Source organism: Phocoena sinus, chromosome 4 (genome assembly GCF_008692025.1).
Source record: "Phocoena sinus isolate mPhoSin1 chromosome 4, mPhoSin1.pri, whole genome shotgun sequence".
NCBI classification, from domain to species: Eukaryota; Metazoa; Chordata; class Mammalia; order Artiodactyla; family Phocoenidae; genus Phocoena; species Phocoena sinus.
Genome location: NC_045766.1, coordinates 18,999,193 through 19,020,156, shown reverse-complemented (window position 1 = coordinate 19,020,156; position 20,964 = coordinate 18,999,193). Strand labels below are relative to the sequence as shown.

At 46.2% G+C, this 20,964-nt stretch overlaps 1 protein-coding gene across 16 annotated transcripts in view; it reads left to right on the top strand.

Moving 5' to 3' along the window:
- Positions 1-1,345: 1,345 nt before the first annotated feature.
- DZIP1L (DAZ interacting zinc finger protein 1 like) overlaps positions 1,346-20,964 on the top strand; it is a 47,125-nt gene continuing 27,506 nt past the window's right edge. For 6 of the 16 annotated variants that reach the window (XR_004349731.1, XM_032630890.1, XM_032630876.1 and 3 more), the window contains exons 1-4: positions 2,287-2,362; positions 14,407-14,988; positions 17,560-17,644; positions 20,760-20,890. Coding sequence is in view for 15 of the 16 variants with exons in the window: in XM_032630890.1 (XP_032486781.1) it covers positions 2,297-2,362; positions 14,407-14,988; positions 17,560-17,644; positions 20,760-20,890 (864 nt within the window). In the remaining variant the exon portion in view is untranslated. The other 10 variants (XM_032630878.1, XM_032630877.1, XM_032630881.1 and 7 more) reach the window with 9 other exon arrangements.

Sequence of the window (20,964 nt, the reverse complement as noted above, 5' to 3'; positions counted from 1 at the left end):
ATGCGCTCGCGCGTGCACACACACACACACACACACACACACACACGCACAGAGCTACTTTTTGTATACTTCAGGGAAGCGAGTTGAGAAGCAAAAGCTATCAACCCTGACACTTGACTGAACTTGGGAGGACACACCCGTGACTGCCAGGCCCTGGGCTGAGATGTTTTAACTAAGTTGGTTCTCATAATTACCTGCTAGGTAGAGTTTATTTTCCCAATTTTACAGAGAGGGTAAGCGACTTCCCAGGATTACACCGCCTGGGAAGGTGGAATTTAAATGCGTCTTTGACTCCACAGCCTGGATTCTTCTCTGCCCTCCTGCAGGAAGTCCTGGAGGGAAAGGGGTGCCCCAACCAGAAGAGCAGAGGATGAACAAGACTCCCCATCAAGAACTGGTGGCTGACAGTCATCCCTACTTGGGCCTGGCCCCTGTCCACCCTTTTTGGTTTTTTTTACATTTAAAAAATTGTGGTAAAATATACATTCCGTAAACTTTACAATTTTAACCATTTTCAGGTGTACCATTCAATGGCATTGACTGCATTCACATTGCTGTGCAACCAGCACCACCATCTGCCTCTAGAAGTTTCCATTATCCCTGACTGAAAATCTGTACCCATTAGGCAATAATTTCCATTCCCTCCTCCCCCCAGCCCTGTCAACCACCATTCTACTTTCTGTCTCTATGAACCTGACTATACTAGGTACGTTGTGTAAGTGGAATCATATAATATATGTCCTTTTGTGTCTGGCTTATTTCATTTAGCATAACATTTTCAAGGTTGATTCATATTATAGCATGTGTCAGAATTTCATTCCCTTTTAAGGGCTGAAATATATACGTATGTATATAATATATGCATAACATTTTGTTGATCCATTCATCTGTCAACGGACACTTGGGTTGTTTCCAACTTTTGGCTGTCGTGAATAATGCTGTTATGAACGTGGGTGTACAAATACCTGTTTGAGCCTCTGCTTTTAATTCTTTTGTGTATATACCCAGAAGTGGAATTGCTGGATCATATGGTAATTCCATGTTTAATCTTTTGAGGAGCCACTATTCTCCTTTCCACAGTGGCTGTACCGTTTTACATTCTCACAGCAGTGCATAAGGGTTCCAATTTCTTCACATTCTTGCCAACACTTGTTCCCATGAAATTTTGTTTTGAATACCCCGTGACACAGCTTGGCAGACTGAGGCTGGGGTGGGAGGAAGGCTTAAGGAAAAAAAGAATTCCCAGAAATCTGAGTCTCAGTAAAGCAACAGATGGCTATAGGAAGGGGTCAGAGACTGTTATCCAGAAAGAGAGAGTTCTTTGGTTCTGGGTTTCCCAGCTGGATCCACAAGGCTGGCCAGAAGGTTGGGAGTTGGGGGGAAAATGGTTGCCATCTGAACAGACCTGGGATTTACTCAAAGGACCAATTCGGATCAGAAACCAAGACGGTCCCTTTAGTTTAGGACGGGTGGGGCAGGGCTGTCTGCCCAGGAGGCTACAGCTGCCCCCAGCTTTCAGCAGGCCGGCAGCTGTACTGGGTGGGGGGCGATGAGTGTGTGTGTGTGTGTGTGTGTCTATGTGTCTGTGTGTGTCTGTGTAGACGGGAGGACGTCCCCGCCTCTCAGCAAGGCCTGGGAGCCACTCACTAGGATGCCGGATTTTCCTGACGGATTAAACGTGGCATTCCCTCCTTCCCGCTTCCGTAACAGGCCTAAAAATAGCTCGTCCCAGAGGGGCTAGGGAGAGGCTCCGCCCCTCTTTGGGCTGGGGTGGGGCGGCTGTCGCGGGAGCGGGAGGCATCAGAGACCCCGGGCCTCCGGCTGCTGGCGCCAAAGGTTCTCTGCGTCCCCGGACCCGCAGGTTGGCAGCACTGGGTGGCCGGGAGGCTCTGTCACGCGCCCTCGAGAGCCCGCGCTACTCGGGGCCGAGGAAGCAGCCCAGGCCGGCGCGGCGGCGAGGATTCCGGGAACGGCCTCTGTCCGGGGCGGTGGAGCGAGTCGGGAGGCTGGGCCGGGGCGGAGGAGCTGAGCCGCCGGCTCGCGACCTCTGCCCGCTCCCCAGGCTCCGGGGACCCCCAGGTGAGCCGCGCCGCGTGGGAGAGCTATGCCAGGAATGCAGCCCGGGAGGGGCGCGGGTGGGGAGCGTCGTGCAGTCCGATACCGGAGCCAAGGGCCGCAGGGGGTTCAACAGCAGCGGCTCGGGCGCCCTGCGGGGTCCAGGCGGGGAGCTGCGCCTCGGGACCCGCGGCCTCCAGCCTGGCCGGCTCCGGACCGAGGTACCCGGAAGGGAGCAAGAATGACTGAACCCGCCGGACTGGCCTTCTCTGGGAGGATGGCCTCGGATTTTCAGTTTTCCAAAAAAGTAAAATGATTGGGGGCGGGGGTGGGGTTGCTGCTTTGCGTTCTGTAGGAAAAGGGGGATCTTTTAGCGATGAGATGAGTTATTGATAAAAACAAACAGATTAGCATCTCTGGTTCCTCCGCCTTGCGCTCCGAGGCAGGAGTGTAGCAGGAGGCAGCCACCGTATTTTCCTTTTGAGGTGGCTGCAGATAAAAGGCCAGGGGAACTTGCTGGGTACGGGACAAGGGCCCGGAACGCGGGTCAGAGGAGGGGTCTGCGGGGCCTGGGCAGGGGTTACGCAGGCCTGTACCTTAAGGCGCAGGGCCTGCCTGCCCCTGCACGGTCTCTTGAAATGTGGTATCTAACAGGACTTTGAAGAGAGGCCTGATGAGTGTCAGGTGCTCCGACTGTGGCCTCCTACACTTCCGTCCACAGACGGGGTGGGTGGTTTCTCTCCTTTGTCACAGCCCCTCACACCTGCCCCTAGAGCTGGGGACTGGCCAGTGAGAACAGCCCCACCTAGAGAAGGCCGGTTCTCCAATCAAGCAGCTGATAAGCGGTCTTCTGTCTGTCTCTGTCAGCAGCAACGCTCTGGAGACCTCTCCCTCACATGGGAATCTTTTTGGATACCATCCAGCTTGATAAAATGGTCGCATGAAGTTACGTACTTCAGGTTGGGAACAGAAACAGAACTCACTTGTGCAGAATACCTGGGTTCTGCCAGGGAGCTGGAATTTGGTCCAAAGGCTTGTTGCTCAACTGACACAGGAGGAGGGAAGGGGACAACTTGGTGGGCTGTTCTGAACCTCCCTGTGGGCCCCTTGCAGGGAGGGCCAGTCCTGGTCAACAGGGTTTACCGCTTGCAGTGCCATCTGTCACTAGGCCTCCTACCTCTAGAGAGGATTTTGTGGGGTCTGATGTCCCAGGCTCTGAAGCTGGAGAAACACTACCAAGAAGCAATGACTTCTCCATGGGAAAGAAAACACCAGTATGTTCTAAACTGCTATTCTTTTAGATGTGAAAACTAGTGTTGGTTTTTCACAGTTTTGCACCTGGGAAGATAGGTCTTGTCAGTATGTAGTCGTCTCTAAAATACTTTGAAGAGACGTCAGTCAAATCCCTACCTCCCATTTTTATTTTAAAGAAAATCCTTTTGTGGCAAAAACTTAAAATGGGCTTTTGACCAAACCAAGGACGTCATCTCTTAAAAGTATCTCCAAAGTTTCTAGGGAGGAAATGGGAGACCTGGTGTAAGGGACAGCTGTGAGCCTGGTGGAGTGGATCTCTCTCTTGCTACTTTATGGGTAAGAAAGAGTGGAAAGGGGGACTCCTTTCTTTAGAAAACAGCAGAAACAGAGAGCAAAGCAGAACAAGGTCTGTAACGGTAGTGCTTTCAGGAGAGCTCCTGGGTCACTCTTGTCTCCGTTGGGGTCTCTAGCGCTCCCTTGCCTACGGTGTGTGCACGGCCTGTTTGCAAACTGTGCGAGGGTTTCCTTGGCAGCCAGAACAGTTAGCACTAATGACACGCCTGAGCTCCTGGGACGGCACCGCTGAAGTTAGCTGGGAGTCAGGGCAGGCTTGTAAATGATCGCCTGGCAGCTACCTTGGGAGCTTGGCTCCTCCAAGTGCTCCTTGTAGCTTGGCAGCATTCTTGAGGAAGCAGAACAGACAGCAAGGTGGCAGCGGTGGTGGTGTAGTCTATCTGTTAATTTATGTTAAAAAAATCAGCCAGAATTTTGTTTAAAAAAATCGGCTCTTTGGTCATTTTTGTCATTTTTCTGGATGTTCTCTTTGACAGATTATAGGTGAGCAGGTTTCAGAAGAATTGTAAAGTTTCCAGGAGTTGTTTCACTGTGGAATGGCTGCCTTGTGAGGTAGTGAGCATCCCGTCACTGGGAGTGTGCAAAGCTAGGTGGTAGACAGGCTTGTTTTCTTGGCCGTGGGATTGCCCCAGGTAGAAACTGTCTCTTCAATAATGAAGTGAGTTTGGAATGCTAGCGTAAATATTCTTTTGGGTCCCACTAATTCATGACAATGGTCTAGGATTGGGAAGTTCCTGGGACCCATCAAAACATCTAGAGATGGTTAATAGTTCTAGATTTCCTCATGACGGTGAGTCATTTTATTTATTTATTTATTTATTTATTTATTTATTTATTTATTTATTTAACTGCTTGTGGGATCTTAGTTCCCCAATCAGGGATTGAACCCGCGCCCCCTGCAGTGGAAGCACAGGGTCTTAACCACTGGTCTGCCAGGGAAGTCCCACAGTGAGTCATTTTTGCCTTGTGTTTCTATTCCCAGATGTGGGAAAAGAAGTCTGCTGATAATTCAGTCTGCAGAAAGTACGGCGTGCCTGCCCTCTGGGATGTGTAGTTTCCAGGTAACCAGCAGCATTCTCGTTTGGCTTTGTCTTCTGCCCATCCCAACCAGGACCCAACCTGTGGAGCTGAGTTGTATTTGGCTAAGTTCTGCCAGGATACAGGGAGGCTTTAGGGTCTCCAGCATAGACCCTGTTGTGATTTGCTGTAAACTCCTTCAGTCCTTACAGTTTGGTCAAGAAATCTCAGGTATTGTAATTTACAAAATGGGAAGGGATTTATGTATTATCATTATCATCATTGGGAGGTAGTTTGGCATAATTAGAAGTTTTGGAGTCAGAACTAGATTTGGATCTTGGCTTCCTTACTTAGTAACTGAAGGACTTGGGTCAGGGCCCTTAGCTTCTCTGAGCCTCAGTTTCTACATCTATCAGATGAGGCAAATCATAGCTACATACAAGGTTGTATGATGGCTAGAAATAGAAATATTAAAGGCTGGCACAGTGCCTGGTGCATGGATACTTAATAAATTATAGCTGCTATCATCCTCATCAACTTCAATTCCCACAGTTCAGGGTGTATGCCCAGTAGTGGGACTGCTGGGTCATATGGTAGCTCTATTTTTAGTTTTTTAAGGAACCTCATACTGTTCTCCATAGTGGCTGTACCAGTTTACATTCCCACGAAAAGTGCAAAAGGGCTCCAAAAGGGAACCCTCCACACCCTCTCCAGCAGTTGTTTTTTGTAGATTTTTTGATGATGGCCATTCTGACCGGTGTGAGGTGATACCTCATTGTAGTTTTGATTTGCATTTCTCTAATAATTAGTGATGTTGAGCATCTTTTCATGTGCCTCTTGGCCATCTGTATGTCTTCTTTGGTGAAATGCCTGTTTGGGTCTTACACTTATTTTTTAATTGGGTTGTTTGTTTTTTTGATATTGAGCCCCATGAGCTGTGTTTGTATGTTTTGGAGATTAATCCTTTGTCCGTTGCTTCATTTGCAAATATTTTCTACTATTCTGAGGGTTGTCTTTTCATCTTGTTTATGATTTCCTTTGCTATTTTAAGTTTTAAGTTTAATTAGGTCCCATTATTTTTTAAGTTTTAAGTTTAATTAGTTCCCATTATTTTCATTACTCTAGGAGATGGGTCAAAAAAGATCTTACTGTGGTTTTCGTCAGAGAGTGTATCCCATTGTTCATTGCAGCACTATTGACAATAGCCAGGACATAGAAACAACCTAAATGTCCAACGATAGATGAATGGATAAAGAAGATGTGGTACATATGTACGATTACAATGGAATATTACTCAGCCATAAAAAGGAATGAAATTGGGTCATTTGTAGAGATGTGGATGGACCTAGAGTCTGTCATACAGAGTGAAGTGAGCCAGAAAGAGAAAAACAAATATCATATATTAACGCATATATATGGAATCTAGAAAGATGGTATAGATGAACCTATTTGTAGGGCAGGAATAGAGATGTAGATGTAGAGAATGGACACGTGGACACGGTGGGGAAAGGGGAGGGTGAGATGAATTGGGAGATTAGGTTTGAGATAAATGCACTACCATGTGTAAAATAAATAGCTAGTGGGAACCTGCTGTATAGCACAAGGAACTCAACTCGGTGCTCTGTGATGACCTAGATGGGTGGGATGGGGAGTGGGTGGGAGGGAGGTCCAAGAGGGAGGGGATATAGGTGTACATATAGCGGATTCACTTTATTGTACAGCAGAAACTAACACAACATTGTAAAGCAATTTTACTCCAATTAAAAAAAAATTCCCACAGTTCTGCTCACCATTTGATGTCAGAACCCTAGGACTTCTGAGAATTGGACTCTTGGGGTTCTAGTGACAAAAATGGGTGGTACTTTTGGGATTTAGTAAAAACTCAGGAACTCAGATCCCTGATTCAGAATTCTGTATAACTGGGAGTGGGGCTGCCACCTTGGGTATTTACAGACTATGCTCAGAGTGTAAACATGAGGGTTTATGGACTGCTCAGGAAGCCAGCTAGAGCACTGCTGCCACCTCTTGACAGTCAGTGTGGGACACTTACTCACTGACGAGCCTGTGCCCACCCACGAGGGCTCCTGCCCTCTAAGCTTTCATTAGCGGCCTGGAGGATTAGGCTATGGACACAGATGGTCAACACATCAAGCATTTTACTAAGTCTGAATGGCGTTTCTCTCCAAGGAGTACAACTTAAGTGCCCCTAAGTCCATTCTTACTCTTTATCCTAATTCTTGTTGGTCCATAGCCTCAGTTCCCCAAGACCCCGAGAATATAGAATCTTGAAACAGATATCTAAGATTTTGACAGTTCCATTCAGGTCAATAGCAATCTGGGCTGCGGGTAATATGCTAAGGGCTGGAATCCAACAGATGTGAATAAGCCATGGTCTCAGCCCCTGTGGAGCTCATAGCTGGGGATGTGGTGGGACAGGGGTGGGGGCAGAAAGGACATAGAAATGTCCTGTATGGCCCCTCCTTGGGGCTCCCTGTCCTAGCTCCTTCCCTGGCACTTAATGCTCTGGGGGGTAATTCGGTGTATTTTTCTGACTTTCTGGAGAACAAAATCTGGAGCCAGACCCCAACACTTAACTAGTCGTGTGATTGTGGGAAAGTCATCTGCCCTCTTTGTTCACCTTGAAATTTCTTCATCTGTCCACTGGGTTGTTGTGGGAATCAAATGGGATAATTCATGCAAAGTCTTACAACTGTGTGTGAAGCACACAGTTCCAGAAGTGTTCACGATTTTTATTAACAATGGCAGGGGGGACGTCCCTGGTGGCGCAGTGCATAAGCATCCGCCTGCCGATGCAGGGGACATGGGTACGAGCCCTGGTTGGGGAAGATCCCCCATGCCGCAGAGCAGCTAAGCCCGTGCGCCACAGCTACTGAGCCTGCGCTCTAGAGCCCGCAAGCCACAACTACTGAGCCCGTGCACCACAACTAATGAAGCCCATGCACCTAGAGCCTGTGCCCCGCAACGAAGAGTAGACCCCGCTTGCTGCAGCTAGAGAAAGCCTGCATGCAGCAACGAAGACCCAACGCAGCCAAAAACAAACAAACAAACAAACAAAAACAATGGCAGGGACCGTTGCCTGGGTCACCATCCGTCCCAAGGGCCAGTCACGGTGCCTGGCACTTAGTAGGGGCTCAGGAGCCATTTGTTGGTGGGATGGGTGAATGAATGTTGCACAGCCACCCAGCACAGACCAGAGTGTGGTGAGGGCGACCAAAGGAGTGTACGCTCTGTGCTCTGGGAGCCCAGGGGAGAGGCCAGGGATTCTGCCTATGGGCCTGGGAGGTATTTATGGTGGCATTCATGTCTGAGCAAGGCCTTGAGCATGAGTTCACCTGCACGAGAAGCAGAAGGAAGTGGCGGAGGGCCGTCTATCCCAAGAGGCAGCATGGCATAGTGGCTCAGAGCGCAACTCTGTAACCAGGCTGCGTGGGATGGATCCTGCTTCCTGCACCTGGGGCAAGCTTCTTCACTTCTTTGTGGCTTAGATAATAATAGTACCTCCTTGAAGGGTTGTTGTGAGGATTACATGAGTTATTCTTTATAAAGCATTTAAAAATAGTGCCTATGAATAAATTGCCCATAGATATGAAAGTATGGACAGCAAGTAAATGGTAGGTGGGAGATGCAGCTAGAAAGGTAGTTTGGAAACAGTTCATAGAGGTCTTTGACTATCTTATTTTTTATTGAATTATATTTGACTTACAATATTATATTAGTTTCAGGTATATAACATAGTGATTCAATATTTTTATACATTACAGAATGATCTCCACAATAAGTCTAGTTACCGTCTGTCACCATACAAAGTTATTACAATATTATTGACTACATTCCTTATGCTGTACATGACATCCCGGTGACTTATTTGATAACTAAAAGTTTGTACCTCTTAATCTCCCTCACCTATTGCACTCATCCCTCTGCCCCCTCCCCTTTGGCACTCACCAGTTTGTTCTCTGTATCTATGAGTCTGTTTCTGTTTTGTTATGTTTGTTCATTTGTTTTGTCTCTTAGATTCCACATGTAAGTGAAATCATACAGTATTTGTCTTTCTCTGATTTATTTCACCTAGCATAATACCCTCCATGTCCATCGATGTTGTCACAGATGGCAAGATTTCATTCTTTTTTATGGCTGAGTAATTATCTATCTATATCTTCTTTATCCATTCATCTGTTGATGGACACTTAGGTTGCTTCCATATGTTGGCTATTGTAAGTAATGCTGCAATGAACATAGGGCTGCATTTATGTTTTTGAATTAGTGCTTTTGTTTTCTTCAGAAAAATACCCAGAAGTAGAATTTCTGGATTGTATGGTAGTTCTATGTTTAATTTTTTGAGGACCCTCCATACTGTTTTCCATAAAGCTGTACTAATTTACAATCCCACCAGCAGTGCATGAGGGCTCACTTTTCTCCACATCCTCCAACACTTGTTATTTCTTGTCTTTTTGATAATAGCCATTCTGACAGGTGTGAGGTGATATCTCCCTGTGGTTTTGATTTGCATTTCCCTGATGATGAGTGATGTTGAGCATCTTTTCTTGTTGTGCCACTCCCTTCTGGCCTGCAAAGTTCTGCTGAAAAGTCAGGTCATAGTTTTAGGGGAGTTCCCTGTACACAACTAGTTGCTTTTCTCTTGCTGCATTTAAGATTCTCTCGTTATCTTGAGTTTTTACCATTTTTAATTATAATGTGTCTTGGTATGGAACTCTTTGGGTTCATCTTGCTTGGGACTCTCTGTGCCTCCTGGACCTGGATGTCTGTTTTCTTTTCCACATTAGGGAACTTTTCAGGTATTATTTCTCCAGTTAAGTTCTCTTCCCCTGTGTCTCTCTTCTCCTTCTGGGACTCCTATATTGTGAATGTCAGTACACTTGATCTTGTCCAAGAGGTCTCTTAAACGGTCCTCATTTTTTAAAATTATTTTTTAGTTTTCACCTTCGGTGATTTCCACTCCTCTGTCTTCCAGTTCATTGATCCATTCCTCTGTATTATCTAATCTACTGTTGATTCCCTTCTAGTGTGTTTTTATTTCAGTTATTGTCTTCTTCAGATCTGTTTGGTTCTTTATATTTTCTAACTCTCGTTAAACTTCTCGCTGTGTTCATCCATTCTTCTCCTGAGTTTGTGGAGCATCTTTATGATCATGACCTTGAACTCTCTATTGGGTAGATTGCTTATCTCCACTCATTCCTTTTGGAGTTTTGTCTTGTTCCTTCGTTTGAAACATATTTCTCTGTCTCCTCATTTTGTCTAATTCTCTGTGTTTATTTCTATGTATTAGGTAGGTCAGTTTTGTTTCTAGATCTTGGAGAAGTGGCCTCATGTAGGAAACGTCCTATGGAGCCTAGTACCACACTCCCTTCTGGTCCCCAGAGCTATATGCTCCATGGGTGCCAGCCATGTGGGCTGAGTGGGCCCTTCTGTGTGGCTGGGCTGGCTGCTGTGAGTGTGCTGGTAGGCGTGGCTGGCCCTGCCTCATGTGGTGGCTGCCAGCCCCCTGGTGATCGGGGTTGAGTCCTGGGACAGCTGGCTGTGGGGGCCAGAGGGGCCCAGGGCTGGTGCCAGCTCTCCCATATGCAAGCCTTGCTGGCCTTCAAAGCCAGGTGTTCTGGGAACTCATCTTCACAGTGCAGGACCTCTGGGCTGGGGAGCCCTGAGGTGGGGCTCAGACCCCTCCCTCCTTGGGGAGAACCTCTGCAGTTGTAATTATCCTCTTGTTTGTGGGTTGCTCACCGAGGGGTGTGGGTCTTGACTAATTTGCGTCCCCACTCCTTTTACCCATCTTGTGGTTCCTTCTTTATATCTTTAGTTGGGGAAAACCATTTTTGCTAGTCTCCAGGTCATTCTTATAGATAGCCGGTGTGTAAATAGTTGTAATTTTAGTGTGTCTGTGGGAGGAGGTGAGCTAGGGTCTTCCTACTTCACCATGTTGGCCATACTTGCTTGAATATCTACTTAGTGAATTTGGAATTAGCCCATGAGGAGCACAGAACATCACTTCCCATATGGCTGAAGCTCAGTGGTGGCTGCCCCTTGTAAACAGGGCACGCACTTCCCATTTTGCCACAGTCCTTAATGCTCCCTATGCCAGCACTCCCTACTGCAATGGTTCTGAAGCAGTTAGTCTGGAGATCTGCATTTCTAACGAGTGTCCAGTTGATGCTGATGCTGCTGGTCAGTGACTACACTTTGGGAACCACTGCCCACGTGTATCTCGGACACTAAGATAGGGAATCAGTTGCCACTTATCATCAAGCTTGTATTTGGTTTCTCTTACACCTGGCATGTTTCCTACCTTTAATAGTACCTTCCTGGTCCTGGTGGAATTTAGATTTGCAATTTCTGGTATAATCAGTATTAGAAGGCTAAGTCTAAAGGTCCCAAGAGACAGGCCTGTGAGAAGGAGATTTGGGAGTGGCTGAGGCTCAGCCTATAGCAGGCCTATGGTAGCTGAAGCTATGGTTACGTGTGAGCTCATCCCCAGGGAGAGTGTGCAGGGAGAGATGGGTGATGGGTGAACAGCAGACTGCCACAGGGGCACTGGCACACCCTGCCTTAAAGGAAGGGTGCAAGGATAGTAGGCTCTTCCTTGTTCAAGGAAGAGGCTGGAAGGGGCATTCGAAGAGGTGGGAGGAGAGCTGAGAGAGTGGCTGGTGGAACATTCTTGGCCTTATTATGAGAGAGGGGACTGTGGGCAGACATCTGAGGCCAAAGCTTAAATATTAAATAGTTCAACAGCGAGTTCTCAGGCGAGCTCCTGGTCTGTGGGAGGACAGGAAGCAGGTGTCCTGTTACCCTGGCCCACAGCACACCTGGTAACGTGCTGTTGCTCCAAAGCACAGCTTGTTGTGGCAATTGTCTCTGAGGCTCTGGTGACACAGTTAGAGCCTGCATCTGAGCATGGTGAGTGTCTTGTCACCTGCCTCCTTTTTAAAAAATAACGTGACATATTAAGAGGAATGTGCTGGTCTTCTCCTCATGGCCGTGATGGGGATGCTCGTGGCTGCATGGTTTTGTTTCTGGAGTGTGTGTTGGGGAGGAGTATCTGAGAAGGGGAAACATTGGAGCTGAAATGCAAAAGGTGGGTCCGTGGCATCCTGTGGCAGCTTCAAGACCAGGCTAAGGGGTTTGTTTGCACTTGGTACTGGGGCAGCAAGGAGCCATGCTAAGCTGCCGAGGAGGGGGCTGGGGGGCAGGTGTGTGATTAATGCATCTCGGTGGCCCCAGTGCCTGGCACCGGGCCTGGCCAAGCTAGGCATGTTCTAAAGGAGCGGGGGAGGGGGTGAGTGAATGAATGAATGAGTTCGATGGGTAGTTTTAGGATCTTGACAGTTCCATTCAGGTCAATAGCAATCTGGGCTGCGGGTAATATGCTAAGGGCTAGAATCCAACAGATGTGAATAAGCCATGGTCTCAGCCCCTGTGGAGCTCATAGCTGGGGATGTGGTGGGACAGGGGTGGGGGCAGAAAGGACATAGAAATGTCCAAGCAAAGTTTTAAGACGAATAGCCTCAAGAATCGACGTTGGATGGTTCAAAGTCCACAAGCTTTGGAGCCAGATACACCTCCAGCTGTACTTCAACTCTGACCTCCCTACCTGGGGAAGACACTTAACCTTTCCAGACATCAGTTTCCTTGTTTGTAAAGTGAGGATAGTTCTACCTGTTGGTAGGTTTGCCTTTAGAGTGTGTGTCTGGCTTGGAGGCTGGCACTCCCTGCACTGCGGCCAGTTTTCTTACCGAGCACCCTCCCCTTGCCTCTCCTCCAGTCCCCAGATTACCCCAGGGCAGGTGGGGGCAGGCTTGTCACCTCCCACTGCCACCTTTCCCAGATGAAGACAGGCTCAGGGCGCTCAGGGGCCTTTCCTGGAGGCCTTCCCCTCTTTGCAAACCGAGCCTGACTGTTTCTTCAAGGCCTTTCAGCTTCCTGAGGTCAATGACCTTTTTCTTCTCTGACTTTCTGCTGTACTTGAAAGTGTAAATCACATGATCTAAAAAGAACTTGATTGAATAGGGTCACATGTATTTCCTGTTCAGTCAGATTCTAAGTTCTTTAAGGGCAGAAATTGTATATTTTTCTTTAAGAAATTATAAAAGTAATAGATGATGACACAAAGAACTGAATAGTATAGAGAGGTGGTGAGTGGAAAATAAAAGTCCTCTAACCTCCGTTCCCACTTCCCAGGTATAACCATTGCTAACAGCTTATTTTTCTAGAAATAGTCTATGCTTATTAAAAAATATAGATAATGAACCATATTTAGGAATAATAAATCAGTATACTTAATTATGATTATATATGAATAACTAATATGAATCATTCATATATGTGTATGTGTTATATATATATATCATTATCATCATTGGTCTATGTAAGACCTATCTGTCTATCTATCCATCTCCTACCCATGCACCATCTGTCTATTTTATTTATTTATTTTATTCATTTATTTATCCTCATTTCACATTCCCATTTCCCTCCTGCCTCATAGGCAACATTCTAATGTGAGAGATATATATTTATGCATATGTGTATATATAATACATATACACATACATATGTGAGATATACATATCTCCTTTATTTTTGCTAATTATTATTAAATGTCATATTAATATATTATTTAAACAGAAATGGATATATATGTATATATATAGTCATTATTCCATATCAATCAGTACATAAAAAACTGCCTTATTCTTCTTATCAATAGCTGCATAGTATTTCATCATATAGAGATACCATTCATATCCCCACTGTACTTTGTACTTTGCTTTCTTGTAATTTTCTTGTAATTTGCTATTACAAATAATACTACAAAGACAATTTTTGTACAAGCACCTTTGCACACTTGTATGAGTTTATCTGTAGAGCAGATTGTAATTCTTAGTACTGGAATGTTCATTTTAGATTCCGGTTGCTATTGTCAAGTTCCTCCCCAAAGAGAGCAATTTCTTTGTCTAACGAGAGAGTGGTGAGTAGAATCTGAGTCATTTAACAACAAACTGGAGCTGTTTTCTAAACCATGAGGTTTGAAACAGACCGTCGTGGACTGGGCACAATCTCTGTGCAGAGACACGGCTGCTCTCTTGAGTGCCACCCCGTGGCAGGGGCGGACATCATTTCGCTCACATCCCACTAGAGAGAACATAGTCATACCGATCACACCTGACAGCTGGGGAAACTGGGAACTGTAGCGCACCCCGCCATTAAATGTTGCAATTACAGAAGGAGAGCCACTTAATGTCCACCATTAAGTGACTCTGCCTCCCGTGGCAAGTTATTTGACTTCATCCTGAGGTCAATGTAGGGTTGCAGAAAGACCTGCTTATACATTGGACAGCTCCCTCCTGACCAAGCCCTCTGGCAGGCACTCTTACAGTGGACTTGGGCATGGCGGGGGGGTTCACCGAGGACCTGCTATATGCCAGGCATTGGCCTGGGTGTTTCGCCTGCCTCATTCCTAACTGCAAGCCTGAAGAGGAGGCCCCCTGATCCCCAATACACACGGAGGCTTAAAGATATAAAGGATCTTGCTCCAGGCTGAGGATCTGAATCCACATTTGTGTGTCATAAAGCCCACACCCTTGCTCTGGCTGTGTCAGTGCACAGCATGCACACTACAGGCTCCTGCTGGCCAGCGTGGCACATGGAGCCACACTCACCAGGCCTAATTTCAACCCTCCTCTCATTTTCCAGGCCCTCTCTCAGCTCTTGTGCCTGCTGCCGTGGCCTTGGTGGCACCCTTCCCCAGTGGTCAGCCCAGGGCTCCCCCCGTCCATGCAGTCCCACGCTACCACCGCCCAGGGCCTCAGCGACCCCCTGTTTGCAGCCTACACTCTCCCCACCTTCAAGTTCCAACCTCGCCGTGAGAGAATGGACTGGAGGCGCATTAGCGCCCTGGACGTGGACCGCGTGGCACGGGAGCTGGATGTGGCCACCCTGCAGGAGAACATCGTCAGCGTTACCTTCTGCAACCTGGACCGGGAGGTGTGCGGCCGCTGCGGGCAGCCCGTGGACCCGGCGCTGCTCAAGGTGCTGCGTCTGGCGCAGCTCAGCATTGAGTACCTGCTGCACTGCCAGGACTGCCTGAGCACCAGCGTGGCCCAGCTGGAGGCGCGGCTGCAGGCCAGCCTGGGCCAGCAGGAGCGCGGCCAGCAGGAGCTGGGGCGCCAGGCCGACGAGCTCAGGGGCGTGCGGGAGGAGAGCCGCCGGCGGCGCAAGGTGATCAGCGCCCTGCAGCAGCTGCTCCTGCAGACGGGCGCTCACAGCTACCATGCGGTGAGCATCTCTGCGGGCGGGGCCGCCAGGAGGGCTGTGGGCCTGGCCACCGGCCACCCCGGCGGCACCGCTGCCTGGCCCCTGAGGCTGCTGTGGCTTTTCTCACTGGGGCTGGGAGCAGATTTCAGAGATGCCGCTGGTGGCCAGAGAACCCCAGGGTGTCTCATCAAGTCTATGGTGTGTGTGTGTGTAGATTGTACATGTGTGGCAGGTGTGTGTATGAGTTCATGTCTCACGTGTGCATGTGTGAATGTATGCAGGGTGTGTGTGTGTGTTTATGGATGGTGTCTAAGATGTGTCTGTGATTGTGTGGAAGGTACATCTGTGAATGGTATGTGTAGGTATATATGTAGAGTGTGTGGTGTGTAACGTGCTTGCATGTGACGATATATTTATGGTGTGTGTGTGTGAATGAAGGCTGTGTGTGTGTGTAGAGAGTGTGATGTGTAAAGGTGTGTGTAAGAGGTGTGTGACAGGGGACTGGTAGATCCAGGCCTGTTCTGGAAAAGTGACTCGATTAGTCAGCCAAGTGACAGTTCATTCCCCAGAGTGGCATTTGAGCATTTGCGTTTCTTTCTATGGAGAGAGTGGATCGGGGACAGTTGCCCTTTAGTAGCTTGTCAGGTGGCCCGGCCCTCTGCCAGGCTCTGAGGATGAAGACAGAAATCATGCTGGTTCAGGTTTAACAGAAATTCATAGTTTGGGGGTGGGTGGACAGAAGGAATCATTAGGACATGATGTTAGTGGATTGAATGGTAATTGACATAATTAATATAATGTTAATTATGGTAAAAGGGTCAGAACCTTTCCAGCAGTAAAGGACAAAACAGAAGTCTAACCTGGCTTAGGCCAATAAGGAATTTATTGGTTAATTTAACTGAAAAATCCAGGGTTATAGTGGGACTTAGGTGATGGCACCAGAATCTAGTTTCTCTCTCTGCAGCTCTTGGCAGTTCTTTGTCAGCGTGGATTCCATTCTCAGAAACACTCTGTCCGTGTGGCAGCAAGTTGGGCCATTGCAATGCCAGCATCTCATTTTCCCAGGTTCAAAGCTGGCAAGGTGGAGGGACTAGTCTGGTGCCTGGTTTGTGAGTGTGCTGCTTGGGGTGGAAAAGGGGAAGCAGGGAGGGGTGGGTTGAGGGGACGGGCTTATAATTTGGAATAATTGTAACATATTCCCTGCCCCCCAGCTGATATTCCTTCAAACAACTAGAAATTCATGTGTCACTTTAGAACTCAGGAGTGGGCAGAGTCCGTCAACCCAGGCTGTATCCATCTGGATTAGGTTTGGCTGTGGGTGACAGGAAACCTCAAATTATAATTGTTTAAACCAGATAGAAGTTTGTTTCTCCCTCTCATGAACAAAGTTTAGAGGTAAACAATCCAGGGGTGGCATGTAATCGCGGACCCAGTTCTGGATTTGTTTCTCTCCAGCCTCATTGTGTGACTTCTGCCTCCTGGTCCAAGATGGCTGCCTGAGTTCCACCTGTCAGGTGCACATTCCATTCAGCAGGAGGAGGGAGGGTGAGGAATATCATGGCTCTTTCTTTAATGACACCTCCCAAAAGTGGTTGCATATTTCACTTCTGTTTACATGCCATTGGCCAGAATTTAGTCACATGGCCACACCTGGTTGTAAGGGAGGAGGTGACATATATTCTCATTAGCCTCACGGTCAGCTAAAAATCAAGGTTTCTTTTGCCAAGGGAAAAGGGAAAACTGGTACTGGGGGACGATTGGCAATTTCTGTCACATTTGCCTTTGTGTAAAGACAGCAAATAATCTGCCCTCTTACTCTGATTGACTAGCAATGGCAGCCTGAAAAGCCGTGTGGGAAGAATTTTGAAGTTTTACAGTGAAAAAATGATATGCTGGATTGGCATTGTCTGAAATGCTTGAGGAGAGTGAAGTGGAATTTCAGATGCTATATTTACTACCCTTTGCTCCAGTGGTTCTCAACTCTGGGTGAGACTTGGACATTGGTGTTTTTTGAAAAAAACCTTTTTATTGTGGAAAATTTCAAACATATGTGAAAGTAGAGAGAATAATATAATGAACCTTCATCTTCACACTCTCCAGCCCAATAGTTATCAACTCATGGCCAATGTTGTCGCATTTGTTCCTCTACCCAATTTCCCCCGCCCCTGTATTATTTTGAAGTGTATCAGTCATATGAGTTTATCTGTAAATATTTCACTATGTAGCTCTAAAAGGCAGGGACTCCCATCCCACTTTTAAACATAAATGTAATACCATCATCATGCCCTGAAAAACCAACAAAAATTCCTTAGTATCAGCAAAGGATGATACTAATCATTGTTCCTAGCTCCCCACAGCACTGGTAGTGTTTTAAAATTCAGAAAAAGAAAAAAAATACATATATATACTGGGGGGGGATAAAATATATAGTATATATATTTTGGGTTCAGTCACTGTCTTACTCAGTAAATCAAACTCTTTATATATGAAGCAGCCCAGGGGGCCCAAGGAATGAGAGTTTTGATAGAGGGAGAATCCCTGGCTGACTCAGGTGAGCTAATCCTGCACTTCCCACTACTTCCCTCTGTGTAGTGCCACCTGTGTGACAAGACCTTCATGAACGCCACCTTTCTCCGGGGCCACATCCAGCGCAGACATACGGGCGTGGTGGAAGATGGTGAGTCCAGGTGGCCCTCCTGGGACCGTGCAAGGGCCTGGGCTTGTGTTCAGTGGGTGAGGGGCATGTACACCACCAAAGCTGCCCTCAGAACCTCATCATCCAGTTGAGGATGGGGGGATCCCACATGGGGCGGGGAGGGTTTCTGACCACGTGTTTAGAGAAAAAGGGCTGGGAGTGACAGGTAGGTTCCAGTCTTAGCTTTGTCCCCTTCTGTTATGTGACCATGGTCAGTGTTTCCTCCTCTGTGTCCTTCACTATGAATGGGGCAGTCAGACAGAGTGACTTTGGGGCTTCCCTGGTGGCACAGTGGTTGAGAGTCCGCCTGCCGATGCAGGGGACACGTGTTCGTGCCCCGGTCCAGGAAGATCCCACATGCTGCGGAGCGGCTGGGCCCGTGAGCCATGGCCACTGAGCCTGCGCGTCCGGAGCCTGTGCTCCGCAACGGGAGAGGCCACAACAGTGAGAGGCCCGTGTACCGCAAAAACAAAAAACAAAAAACAAACAAACAAAAGACAGAGTGACTTTGAAGGGCCCTTACCTCCCAGCCTTCTGGAATTTGCTGTTCTCTGGTGCTGACTATGAATAAGCTTAACTGGGCTTAATGAGCAGTCAGACCAATTCTTTGACTTTTTTAATGTCATGAGCTTATTATGACTTAATCACTGTAATTTTACTGTTTCAAATTCTAAAATGAGTAGCAAGGCTGTATGTTTTTCCTATTAAGAAGTTTGCATACTTTATATCTGTTTTTTGAGGTTCAATAAGAAGTAGCTGTTAAAACGTAAAATAAATATAGATATGAAAATATAATGTGATAAAATATAATATAAATTAAATATAAAAATCCCATTGAATAAAATATTTTTCCCTTTATCTTAATTTCTTTCTCAAAGAACAGAGTTTTAAAACAGCACAATTCACGTAGTTACTATGCATTTATTATATATCTAATTCTTCTTGGTTCTGCATTAGAGGCTGCTAAAGAAAAACAGATTTTCCACTTATTAAATATTTTTTTCTGATAGAGATATATATCTTTGGAGAGGTATTTATACACATATTTATAGTAGCTAAGAGCTAAGATGCAGAAGAACCCAAATGTCCATTGACAGATGAATGGATAAGCAATGTGTGATATATAGATACAAAGAAATACTATTCAGCCTTAAAAAGAAAGGTACTTCTGCAATATGCTACAACAGGGTATTATGCTAAGTGAGCTAAGCCAGTCACAGAAGGACAAATACTATATGATTTTACTTAAATGAGGTACCTAGAATAGTCAAATTCATAGGAACAGAAAGTAGAATGGTGGTTGCCAGGGGCTAGAGGAAGGGGGAATGGGGAGTTAGCGTTTAGTGAGAATAGAGTCTCTGTTTTACAAGATGAAAAGCATTCTGAAGATGGATGGTGGTGATGTTTGCACAACATTATGAATGTATGTAATACCACCGAACTATACATTTAAGAATGGCTAAGGCGGTAAATTTTGTGTTATGTATATTTCATCACAATAAAGAAATTGGAAAAAACATCCTTTGATCTAGAAAATTTAAATACAGAAAGGTAGAAAAGAGAAAATAAAAACTGTGGACAATATCACCTGCAGTTAATATGTTGGTATGTTCGCAGTCATTATTTTTCTTTATACAAATATAGTCATATAGGATGCAGTTTTGACACTGCTTATTTTCAATTAAGAATATATCACCTTTCCCAAAGTCAGTAAATCATCTTTGAAAACATGATTTTTAATGGCTGAATAGTATTTCATAATGTGGCGATCATAATATATTTCACAGTTGAATTATTTCTCAATTTATATGGGCTACTAAAAAATTTTCCTATTATAAATCACATGATGATAACATTCTTGTACATAAACCGTTGTGCGTATTCCTTGTTATTTCCTTAATGTAAAGTGCTGTAAGGAGAGGAAAAATATGTTCTTAAGGCAACTTTTGCTACATTAATGTTCATTAATTTATTGTCAGGCAGCTGGCTTCTCAGATAACCCAGCCCTCCCATTCCAGACTCACCTCAGATCACTTAATTAACCCAAATTAATTTGCACTGCCTCTAAAAGTTGCTTGTTTCTAAAAAGTCCCATCTGAGAAAAGCCATATATTTCTTTTCAAAGTAAAGCTTAAAGTTTCAGTAACAGTACCATCTAATAGTCTCTAAATGTACTTTAAAAAGTAACAAATGTTGGGCTTCCCTGGTGGCACAGTGGTTGAGAATCTGCCTGCTAGTGCAAGGAACATGGGTTCGAGCCTTGGTCTGGGAGAATCCCCCATGCTGCGGAGCAACTAGGCCCGTGAGCCACAACTACTGAGCCTGTGCGTCTGGAGCCTGTGCTTCGCAACGAGAGAGGCCACGATAGTGAGAGGCCCGCGCACCGTGATGAAGAGTGGCCCCTGCTTGCCACAACTAGAGAAAGCCCTGGCACACAGCCAAAAGTAAATAAATAAATTAAAAAAAAAAGTAACAAATGTTCAAGAACAATTGGTGTCTTTTTCATTAACTCTTAGTTTATCATCATGTGATTTAGTTAGAATATTCTTCTGTAATTTAAGGTTTCTTCATAATGCATGCTGCCTTTTTTCCACTGGAAATTTAAAACTACACCTTTAAACTACACTATATTCCTGAAAAGAGTGAAATTAAAACTACAATTATTATCACTATTTTAAATTCCCCTCTGATTGCTGTCAGGATACATAGATATGTTCTTTGTATCAATAATCAGTGTGTACACCCTATTTGGTATTCTGCTTCTGTTACTCTGCTGATTTTGCATTCACATTACCATGTGTTAGTACTGTCAAAATAGTTATTTTAAATGACAACAGTAGTTCACATGGATTGAGCTGTCCTGCCAGGCACTACGCTAAGCCCTTTACATTATCACATTTCATCCTCACAGTAACTCTCTGGGTTAGGTGCTATTACTATGTCCATTTTCCAGTTTGGAGAAACAGAGGGTCAGGGAGGTTCTGTCATTTGCCCAAAGTCAGTGTACAGTGTAAGTGGCAAAGGTGAACTCAGACTGAGGTGTGACGGTATACATTCCACTGACTTTGACTTATGCCGTCACCCTCTCTTCGAGTGGATCCCACAGGAAAGCAGAAGAAGCAGGAGCAGCCAGTGGAGGAGGTGTTGGAAGAGCTGTGGGCCAAGCTGAAGTGGACCCAAGGGGAGCTGGAAGCGCAGAGGGCAGCGGAGAGGCAGCGGCAGCTTCAGGTGGGTGTGGAGAGGAAACGGCAGGGGCTTGGTCACGGACTAGCTGGGAGGCCCATGATGCACTCGCATCCCAC